At 34.0% G+C, this 12,284-nt stretch overlaps 1 protein-coding gene across 1 annotated transcript in view; it reads right to left on the minus strand.

Moving 5' to 3' along the window:
• Positions 1-12,284, minus strand: part of Sas10 (UTP3 small subunit processome component Sas10) — a 226,779-nt gene that overhangs the window by 40,943 nt on the left and 173,552 nt on the right. The window contains exon 11 of the mRNA XM_090394074.1: positions 2,745-2,836. Coding sequence (XP_090250200.1) covers positions 2,745-2,836 — 92 coding nt within the window. The remainder of the gene's footprint in view (positions 1-2,744; positions 2,837-12,284) is intronic.

Consider the following 12,284-nt stretch of genomic DNA (forward strand, 5'->3'; position numbering starts at 1 on the left):
AACCACAATGATTTAATGTCAATTATGTATAGAGACTCTCTATGGTGTTCACAGTTTATTTAAGCTTCAGTGTTTTAGTGTTTTTTTCTTTCTTTTATAATGTCACTTGATGAAGGCTGTTACAAGCCAAAACTAGTCGTGTTTTTATATTAAAACCTTTTTACTTAAATCTCGGTTCTAGTCATTCGATTCTTTACAAACACACACACACAGGTAGTCCTCGACTTACGATGGTCAAATATTATTATTAAAAATTCTCTAATTTAACTTTGCCACCAGCACATATATACACATATCACATTGCAGTATTTGACAATTTTAGGAAACAACAAGAAGATAAATATGGCGAGCATACATTTAACGCTAGTAAAAGTTGATTTTATTGATTCAAAAGCAGATTTTACTTACATAACATACGAATAACGGCAGAAGCTACTAGTTCCGATTTTGAAACTGCCGAAATTTTCAAGAAAAATCTGAAAAAGATGAAGGCTATTTGCTAGAGCAGATTTTTAACATAGATGAAACCGGACTGTTCTGGAAAAGAATGCCAGAACGAACTTACATTCACAGAGAAGCTACATCGACGCCTGGTTTTAAGGCATTTAAAGATAGGGTTATGCTTCTTCTTGGAGGAAATGCTGCTGGTTTTAAATTAAAACCATTTCTTGTTTACCGTTCACAAAACCCCAGAGCTTTTTAAAACATTGACAAGAAGAAATTGCCTGTTTACTACAGGAGTAATCCTAAGGCTTGGATGACAATTGTTTTATTCGAAGACTGGTTCTTAAATTGTTTTATTCTAGAAGTACGTGCCTACTGTCCTGAAAAAAAACATTCCTTTTAAAATTCTATTGCTGCTCGACAATGCTCCAGGACATCCTCTTCACATCGGCGATTTGAATGAAAATATAAATGTGATGTATCTACCACCCAATACAACAGCTGTGATTCAACCTATGGATCAAGGTTCGATTGCTACATTCAAGACATAATATCTGAAATTTACATTTTCTTAAGCAATAACAGCAATGGACAACAATGCTACAACATTGTAGCAACTTGGATGACAGTTGTTTTATTCGAAGACTGGTTCTTAAATTGTTTTATTCTAGAAGTACGTGCCTACTGTCCTGAAAAAAAAAACATTCCTTTTAAAATTCTATTGCTGCTTGACAATGCTCCAGGACATCCTCTTCACATCAGCGATTTGAATGAAAATATAAATGTGATGTATCTACTACCCAATACAATATTGCTGTGAATCAACCTATGGATCAAGGTTCGATTGCTACATTCAAGACATAATATCTGAAATCTACATTTTCTCAAGCAATAGACAACGATGCTACAACATTACACAATTTTTGGAAAAAATTACGATATTAACCAATGTATCCAGAACATTGGAACTTCGCGGAAGGAAGTATCGGACCAATGTATGCGAGGAAGAGGAATTTGGAAGAAGTTACTACTGCAGGAGACACTCAAAGAGTACAATGAGCATAGTATGTTAAAACAAATTGGTGAAGAAATTGTTGAAATTGCAAGAAAACTGGATCTAGAAATCAATATTACCGATATAGAAGGTGAACTGACTGATCAAGACTTGATTTTCCGAAATGAAAAGAGCTGTAGAAGAAGAAAGGAATAATGAGGAAGATGAAGAAGAGAAATCGTTAAAAAATTTTACTGTAAAAGGATTAGCTGAAATATTTTCTGAACTAAATCAAGGACTTCAGCTACTCAAAAATATGGATCAAGACACTGATCGCTTCGCCAAAGTCGAAAAGCAGTCAGATATTATTGCAAAATACATGAAGAAAAGGGGAAAAAAAACCAACAGACAACATTAATCGATTTTCTGATTAAAAAAGCTATTCCGATCGCGAGAAATAATCATATATCGTCCAAATGAGTTACAATTAACTAACCTGTTTAATTAAATACATCGTTAATAAGTTTTTTTGTTCATGTTACCTAATATTTAAAGGAATTTCAAAAATGCATCGTTTTTGATATGTGTTTATGTATTTTTTTATTAAATTTTTCTTTCTCAATTTTGTATTTATTTATATGTATATAAATTTATGCTAATAAATAATTTATAAATGTTTATGTAAGTTTATATATTTTTAACCGTTTTAAGTTAAATAGAAACCTAATTTATGAAAATATAAACGAAATCAAACAAATCAAGAATTAAAAAAAGTCCTCGACTTACGTCAGAATCGACTTACGACGGAGACATTGGAATGGAACCCCATCGTAAGTCGAGGACTACCTGTATATATAATGAGTAAATTTTCTTTTAATATCGAGAATTCTTATTTTCTCTTTGAAATAATGCTCCAAAATTATTTCAAAGTGATGTTAAATTTTTTGTGCCTTAATTTCTAGACAAAATTAATCCAGAAAAAAAAAAAATTTTTTTTTTTTGGTCAGATTTCCAAACATGTCCTGGTTTTATTTATTTTTTTACCTGAAAACTTTTTACACAGAACAAGGCAAAGTATGAAAAATTATCAAATTTAAAAAAAACTCAAAGAAGATACATGATTTTAATAACCAAAGATGAATGGATATTTGCATTTTGAATTTATGCAAATAAAAAAGGATGGTTAGTTAATTAAAAATCTTTACATTTCTAATTTGGCATGCTGAATTATCATTTAAAATTTCAAATTCTTGCTCTTTTCATTACATTAACATTACATTAAAAGATGATTAAACTATATGCTTGCCTATATGATACTGCCTTCCCTTGGATGCTTTTTAATGTCACATTAATCTCTTCGGATAGCAATTCATCAGCAACTTCATAGTCTTTTAGTAGCTAAACAGAGGCAGGAGGGGAGAGAAATTTTATTCTTTAATTTCAGATTTTTAATGTAAAAAATAATTTAGCTTGAAAATATAACTAACCCAGATAAATTAAGAAAATATATTTGTTTCCTAGAACTTTCAATAAGGAAAAAACTGCACACACAAAACATCATTCATATCTGCATACTCTTTTGGGAAAAACTGAGTGTAAATTTCTTCCATATGATGGATATTTTTCATGGTTCTGAAATGCTGTATTCACAATGAATAAGTACACTCAAAGCTATCAGGAGTTGACAACACTGGAACAATATTTATAAATAAAAATTTAATGCTGTGCAGGATAACAGATAAGATTCTAATTATTAGCAATTATACACTACCAACGGGGTGCTTAAGTGTCAAAGCTGTATAACTGAGAGGAGACCTCCACATAGCCTTTAAAGGAATGCGGAGAACCGACCAGGGCTTCTGACCTAATGTCCAATCCTCACCTTCTCGTGGTGCACCCTGTTGGGTATCTACTTGGATACTGAACGGACGAGGATGGGCTGGCAATTTGGGATTTAGCCGAACAAATTGTATTCTTATTGGTTAAACCAAAATAAAAAATGATGGTACAACATGACAAAATTTCATGCCGGCTGGGGCGTCGCCCGGTTAAACAAGGCCCCCGTTGTTTTCGCCAGGGAACCAGGGCGAACAGCGAAAAGTCAGCTACTGGAACAAATCTGAAAACAAACCCCAACTCAACATCACCAGAGTTAAAGATCGGTACTATCAACGTAAGAAGCCTGAATGGCAAAGAAATGGAGCTAGCTGAGGAATTAGATACGTACCAGATCGACATAATAGGGGTGACTGAAACAAAAAAGACCAAAACTGGTGAGATCTTCTTGAGCAATAAATACAAAATGTTATATTTAGGCAATGACAATCAAGGAAAAGAAGGAGTAGCCATAGTATTCAACACAAAATACGAGGCTAATCTTCTTGAATGGCAGGCAGTCTCAAGTAGAGTAATGTGGGCAAATATGAGAATGGGGAACTGGACAATGAGACTTATTTGTGCCTATGGTCCCACAGAAGGTTCTACTAAGGTAGAAGTGGAGGAATTCTTTGAGGCTTTAGAAAAAGCAACTGACACAATGAAAAAGGAAAAGTTGGTCCTTGTTGGGGATCTAAATAGTAGAGTAGGAAATTATTGTGAGACATACAAAAATATTTTGGGAAAATTTGGAGAAAAGAGCACAGCTAATAATAATGGCAAATATCTGTTGGATTTCTGCTCAGAACATGGACTAGTTATTACTAACACCATGTTCCAACATAAAAATGTGCACAAATTCACATGGAGAGAAGAGGCTAGGAATAAGAAAAGTCTCATTGACTATATTATTGTTGATAGTGATGTTTTCTCCCTGGTGCAGGACACCAGAGTATACAGAGGATTTGAAATTGGAAGTGATCACTATTTAGTCTTGAGCAGGATAAAATTGAATTTCATATTGAAAAGAATAACATGTAAGAAAGTTTTAAAGCGAATAAAAGTTGAGCAGCTCTCAGATGTGAACTGTAGACTAAAATACAGAAATATTATTGAAAAGAAAATGAAAGAGTTTGAGAACAGGAATCAAACCTTGGAGATTCAGTGGCAAACTCTGAAGGAAACAGTGATCGATTCTGCCAGAGAGGCATGTGGTGAGGTTGTGTGCAAGGATAAAAAAATCAGAACTCCCTGGTGGACACAGGAAGTTAAAGAGGCAGTGAAGGAAAAGAAGAAAGCATATCAAAAGTTCCTGGCAAATAAGTCAGCTTTTACTCTTACAGAATACAGAGACAAATGTAAGAAAGCTAAACAGTGTGTAAAACTAGCTAAACAAAAGTCATGGGAGGACTTTGGCAAGAATATAGAAAATAAATATTCTGGAGGTTGTTGAAGAAGCTTAGGAATGGAGGAAAGAGTGCTGTAAAAGGAATTAGAGATGATAAAGGTGAAATGAAAACAGGAGAAAAAGATATCCTTGAAGTATGGAGTAATTACTTTGAAAAACTGCTAAATGAAACAAGCAGTGATGACAGCACAGTGATAAAAAACACTGACCAGGCATGCAGTCAGGAATACATATCCATACTTGAAGTAGAAAAAGCCATCAAAGGCTTGAAATGTGGAAAGGCAGCAGGAGTAGATGATATTCGACCAGAAATTCTGAAGTATGGTGGTATAAGAGTCTTACAGTGGCTGCACTGCATAGTTCAGAAAGCCTGGACAGAGGGACGAATTCCCGATGATTGGAGTAGAGCTCTCATAGTACCCATATATAAAAAGGGAAATAAAACTGAATGTGAGAATTACAGAGGTATTTCCCTACTGAGTGTTCCTGGCAAGATCTATGCAAGTATACTTGAGAAACGGTTGAGAAGAATTGTGGAAGAAAAGCTTGGTGAAGAACAAGCTGGATTCAGGCCAAATAGAGGCTGTCAGGATCAGATCTTCACTTTACGACAAATAGTCGAGAAAGCATGGGAATATAACAAAGATCTGTATTTAAGTTTTGTCGATTTGGAAAAGGCATATGACAAGGTGCCAAGAGAGAAGCTATTCAATACGCTGCAGTTATATGGTGTCAATGGGGCATTATATCAAGCAATACTTAGTCTTTATTTGAGTTGTGAGTCAGCAGTTAGAATTGAAGGAAGTACAGGAAGATGGTTTAATGTTAAATCTGGTGTGAGACAAGGATGTACATTATCCCCTCTGTTATTCATTATCTATATGGATCACATTATGAAGGAATGTGGTATTAAACCTGATATCAAAATTGGAGATGTTAATGTCAGCTCTTTGCTTTATGCGGATGATGTTATACTTCTAAATAAATCCGCTACAAGTCTGCAAGATTCTCTGACTAAATTGAATAGCTGTTGTAATAGATATGGTATGAAGGTCAGCAATAAAAAGACAAAGACAATGAAAATAGGCAGAATCATTGAAAATGTCAACTGTGTTGTGAATGGAGAACCTGTGGAACAAGTAAAACATTTCAGCTACTTAGGCACAATTTTTACTGAAGATGGTAAACTAAATATAGAAATAGACAACAGAATCAGCAAAGCTGGTATCGTGGGAAATCAATTGAATAAATTCATATGGAATAAGAAAGAAATTAGTCGGAACACTAAATTAGCCGTATACAAGACTGTGTTCAAACCAATTTTAACTTATGGATCTGAGAGCTGGGTCAGAAGTAAAACACTTGACCAAAGACTAGAGACCGCAGATATGAGAGTCCTGAGAAAGATTAGAGGCGTGAACAGATGGCATCAATGGCAATATCATATTAAAAATGAGGATATTAGGAAAGAACTTGACATTGTCAGCATCCAGGAATGCGTTAGGAGAGCTAATCTCAGATGGTATGGTCACTTAAATAGAATGGGAGAGGAAAGATTAGCAAAACAAGTGTTCTCTGCCAGGTTGGCAGGAAAACGACCCAGAGGAAGACCAAGATATAGGTGGATTGATACGGTACAAAGTGCCTTAGACGATAGAAATATAAGATCTGATAATGTTGGAGTCTTGACAAGTAACAGACTGATTTGGAGGAAAATTGTAGATAGGAAGTTAGTAATGATGTAGTTTTTTCATGTAGTACTGTCATATCCTGTACACCCCTTGAGGGTACATGGCAGGAATTTGATGATGATGATGATGATACACTACCAACAGACACATTATGTGTGTCTAATATTATCTGAATAATTTGTCAAAAATCAAGAAGATAGAACATCAATTTCTTTTGCAGCTAAAATTCTCTCACATTGAATGATTCAGTAAAACACATTATACTGATTTGAGCATAGTGAACTTCATTATTAAATCTATCTCAACCATGCATATGTGTTTAGCATTCTTTGAACAGTACTTCTTAATACAGATAAAAGTAAATAATGAGTTTCATTATTTCCATGGTTATGTTGAAATTCTGTTGAAAGTCCTAGATATGAAGACCACATAATTCTAAGATAAAACTTCATTAGTTTCACACTTCAGTTTTGTATACTTTTTTGTTCATTCTTCGAGGGAGTTTTTTTTTTTAGGTATGAGTTAGGGAAGAGACCTTTAACATATAAAAATAGAAATAAAATCACTTTAATGCCATAAAAATGAATACAACTTACATCAAGTCTGATCATCATCAAGAATGATTTCTTTTTTGTTTCAGTGATTACTGCTATTTTAAAATTTCTTTCTTTCATTTAATATTTGGTCTAATTCTATTTTTTTATATGCTATTCCTCTTACATTCAGTTTGCTATATGTATTATATTTAGTCGTTACCATTTTCGTTTTACCTTTTCGTTCCAGGGTCGTTTTCCATAGATTCATTCTGATTACCATTTTTCTATCAGCTTAAAAGTAGAATTATGTTCTCCATGTCAGGTGACTACCCTGAAGATGGATTTGAATAATGAGTAGATTAAAAAAATCTTAATAAATATGATTGTATGAAATATCCTAAGATTTGGTAACAGTAATTCTTAGACCTCTCACCCAACAGCCAACACTCTACCAGCCCACAGAGGGCATCCCTGTTCAAGACATTAGACTTACAGTCTAATATTGCCTTTATATTTGTTGTGGTGGTGGTGGTGTGTGTGTGTGTCAAATGCAAATCTCATACTGTATCCCCAGTTATGTCTCTGTAACAGATGAAATACTGGAAACATTAAACTCCATTATCCATGTTATTAAAATATATAACTATTATATTGACTATAATGGACATTTTGCATGCATGCAATTATTGATGTACGTATATGTCAAGGCAGTTCGGTGGTTAAACTTTAATCATGTGACCTAAGCCAAAGTGCGATAGCAAGTATGCAATTCTTGCCATCACAACTGATTCACTTAAACCATTTTAACCACCACCTCCCTGAAAAAGTTTTACATCATTACTAACTTCCCATCTACAATTTTCTTCCAAATCAACCTGTTAAATGTTAAGATTCCAACATTATCAGAACTTATTCTTCTGTTTTATAAGGCACTTTTTAATGTATCAATCCACCTACATCTTGGACTTCGTCTGCTTCTTTTTCCTGCCAACATGGCAGATAAAACTTATTTTGTTAATCTTTCGTCTCCAATTCTGTTTAAGTGACAGTGACCGTACCACCTGTGATTAGCTGCAAACACATTCCTGGATGCTAACAATGTTAAGTTCTCTGCTAATATACTCATTTATAATATAATATTGCCACTAATACCATCTCTTCATGACTAATCTTTCTCAGGAATCTCATATCTATGGTCTTTAGTCAAGTGTTTTATTTCTAATCCAGCTCTCAGATCAATGAGTTAAAATTGGTTTGAACACTGTCTTGTATACAGCTCATTTAATATTTTGATTAATTTTTCTCTTATTCCATAAAATTTATTCAATGGACTTCTGACCATACCAGATTTCTTGATTCTGTTGTCTATTTCCATATTTAATTTACCATCTTCACTAAAAATTGTGCTTAGGTAGCTGCAATGTTTTTACTTGTTCTATAGGTTCTCCATTCACCATGCAGTTGACATTTTCAATGTTTCTGCTTATTTTCATTGTCTTTGTCTTTTTAATACTGACATTCATGCCATATCTATTACAACAGTTATTCAATATAGTCAGAGAATCTTGCAGACTGGTAGCGGATTTATTTAGAATCATAACATCATCTGCATAAAGCAAAGAGCTGACATTAATATCTGCAATTTTAATATCAGGTTTAATACCACTTTCCTTCATAATGTGATCCATATAGATAATGAATAACAGAAGAGGGGGATAATGTACATTCTTGTCTGACACTAGATGTAACACCAAACCATTGTACTTCCTTCAATTCTAACTGCTGACTTACAACTCAAATAAAGACTAAGTATCTTGATATAATGCCCCATTGACACATTACAACTGTAGCATTTTGAATAGCTTTTCTCTTGGCACATTGTCATATGCCTTTTCCAGATCTACAAAACTTAAATACAGATCTTTGTTATACTATCAAGATTTCTCAACTATTTGTCATAAAGTGAAGGTATGATCCTGACAGCCTCTATTTGGCCTGAATCCAGCTTGTTCTTCGGCAAGCTTCCCTTCCACAATCCTTCTCAACCAGTTCTCAAGTATACTTGCATAAATTCCTACCAGGAACACTCAGTAGGGAAATGTCTCTTAATTATCGCATTCATTTTTATTTTCCTTTTTATATATGGGTACTATTAGAGTTCTAGTCCAATCATCTGGAATTCATCCCTCTGTCCAGGTGTTCTAAAATATGCAGTGCAGCAACTGGCTTTTTCTACTTCAAGTATGGATATATTCCTGATTGCATGCCTAGTCAGTGTTTTTTTACCACTGTGCTGTCATTGATTGTTTCATTTAGCAATTTTTCAAAGTAATTACTCATATATCAAGGATATCTTTTTCTCTAGTTTTCATGTCACCTTTATCATATCTAATTCCTTTTACAGCACTCTTTCCTCTACTTCTGAGCTTTTTCATCATCCTCCAGAATTTTGCCACTTTTCTGATATTTATTTTCTATGTTCTTACCAAAGTCTTCCCATGACTTTTGTTTAGCTAGTTTTACACAGTGTTTAGCTTTCTTACATTCATCTATGTATTCTCTAAGAGCACAAGCTGACTTATTTGCCAGGAACTTTTGATATGCTTTTGTCTTTTCCTTCACTGCCTCTTTAACTTCCTTTGTCCATCATAGAGTTCTGATTTTTCTGTCCTTGCAGTAACCTCTCTGGCTGAATCAATCAATGTTTTCTTCAGGATTTGCCACTGAATCTCCAAGGTTTGGTTCCTGTTCTCAAACTCTTTAATTTTTTCTTGAATAATGTTTGTGTCTTTTAGTCTACAGTTCACATCTGAAAGGTGCTCAACTTTTATTTGCTTTAAAACTTTCTTACATGTTCTTCTTTTCAATATGAAATTCAATTTTATCCTACTCAAGACTAAATGGTGATCGCTTCCAATTTCAAATCCTCTGTACACTCTCGTGTCCTGCACCAGGCAGTAAACATCACTACCGACAATAACATAGTCAATGAGACTTTTCTTATTCCTTGCCACTTCTCTCCATGTCCTGAATAGAAATCCAACAGGTATTTGCCATTATTATTAGCTTTGCTCTTATTTCCAAATTTTCCCAAAATATTTTTATGTATGACAATTATTTCCTACTCTACTATTTAGATCTCCAACATGGACTGACTTTCCTTTTTCATTGTGTCGGTTGCTTTCTCTAAAGCCTCAAAAAATTCCTTCACTTCTACCTTAGTAGAACCTTTTATGGGAGTATAGGCACAATACATCTCATTGTCCAGTTTCCCATTCTGATATTTGACCACATCACTCTTCTTGAATTATTGCCTATAATTCAAGAAAATATCGTCATATTTATTGTTCAATACATGAACACTTAATACATAAAGCACAGAAAAAGAGAAAACTATACATAAAGCACACCTCCCATCAATGTATTCTTTCCATTTTTCTTTGTTATATTTCATGTAATTTTCTTTTGTGTTATTCCCCAGAATTTATTATTATATTATTATTATTACGAAACACCTCCAGAGAGTCCAAAGACTCATCGAGGGTGGGCACCTACTCTACAACTTTCCATCTCCACCAACCGCAACTACCTTCATCATCCACACCAATGCCAGCTACTGTCGACCATGACCTCTAGTATTTTCACAGATAATCACAAACATCCATAAAGTTCAAATCCTGCCTATGGCAGCATTTGAACCTGCAGCCTTTTGGCTGGAGAGCACTGACCACTCAGCCAACCAGGTCAGCTTTTTTAGCTTTTAGTATTTAGCTTTTTTATTTCCCATGATTTTCCTCTGTTTTATTTTCTCTTCAATATTCTTTTGTTTTATTTCCCACCATTTCCTTTGCCTTATGATTGTGATGTCAATTGCTAAGAAATGCAGACACTTTTACCATTTTTGATAGTGAGCTTCTTAAAATAGTATTGGCTCTATTGGACTTAAGCTGGAACTTTTCCAGTCTGTTATAGAGCATCATTTCATTATAGTGGTGTTTGCTATAGTGCACATCAACTGTGTACTGATCTGTATATTGTTCCATTTATCCACATCAAATGGTAGCATTGCAAATAGCTTTTCTCTTGGCATCCTGCCATATGCTGTTTCCAGATCTACAAAAGTTAATTACAGATTATTATTATATTCCCATCATTTCTTAACTGTTTGTCTATGAAAATCTGATTTTAACAACCTCTATTAGACCTGGTCCAAGCTTGTTATTATCTAAGGTTCCATTCCACCATTTTTCTTAGCCTCTTTTCAAGTATATTTGTGTAAATCTTGCTAGAACATTTAACAGAGAAATTCCATTGCAATTCTCACATGCAGTTTTATTTTCCTTCTTTATAGACAATACTATGAAAGATTCTACTCCATTCATTCAGAATTTGACTTTCTGACTAGGCCTTCCGAATTATGCTGTGCAACTACTGTAAAACTGTTACACCTCCATATTGGAGCATTTCTAGTTGAATATCATCTACACCAGCTGCTATTCCACATTTCAAGTTTTTGATGTTTTTTTCTATCTGAAGTACTGATATGTACTTGCATTCCTCCTGAATATATTCTACTACCAACAATAACATTGAACAGTCCTTAATAATGACTACTCCATATACCCAAAATAGTTCAGTTTGTGTGATCTCATGTCATGCTTTTTCAATAGCCTCCAGAACAATTGGCCACATTCCTGATATTTATTTTTCTATATTCTTTGTCTTCAGATATCTCTCTTACAATTTTCTCTGTATTCTCTTAAGGCACCTGCTGATCTGCATGAGAAGGAAACTTTCAATATGCTTTCTTCTTTTTCAACACCACCTCTTTAATTTCTTGCATTCTCCATGGGGTTCTGATTTTTCTTTCCTTGCAAAGAACTTCGCATACATCTCTCGGTGAATCAATCAGTGTTTTCTTTGTCTGCCACTAACTCTCCAAGGTTTGATTCTTGTTTGTGAACCCTTTCATTTTTTCTTGAATTATCTTTATACATCTGTAAAAGCTACTCCACTTTAATATTTTCTTAGAAGTTTTTCATTTCAATATGATATTCATTTTTAATCTGCTTAAAACTAAGAGATTCTCAAATCCTAGTTCAAATTCCCCAGTATATTCTTGAATCATGAATAAGTGTGAAGATGCCACTATCAACAATAATATAGTCAATAAGACTTTACTGAAAAAAGAAAGAAAAAAGAAAAGTCTTTTTTCTTGTGTTTTCTCTCCATGTCTATGCATACCTTTATGCCAAAAAATGGTGTCAGTGATGATTAGTCCAGGTCCTCAAAAGAAATCCAAGAGGCAATTACCATTATTATCACCTCCAAATTTT

The sequence above is a fragment of the Typopeltis vanoorti genome, chromosome 6 (genome assembly GCF_054136105.1).
Source record: "Typopeltis vanoorti isolate ZY-2024b chromosome 6, IOZ_Tvanoo_1.0, whole genome shotgun sequence".
NCBI classification, from domain to species: Eukaryota; Metazoa; Arthropoda; class Arachnida; order Uropygi; family Thelyphonidae; genus Typopeltis; species Typopeltis vanoorti.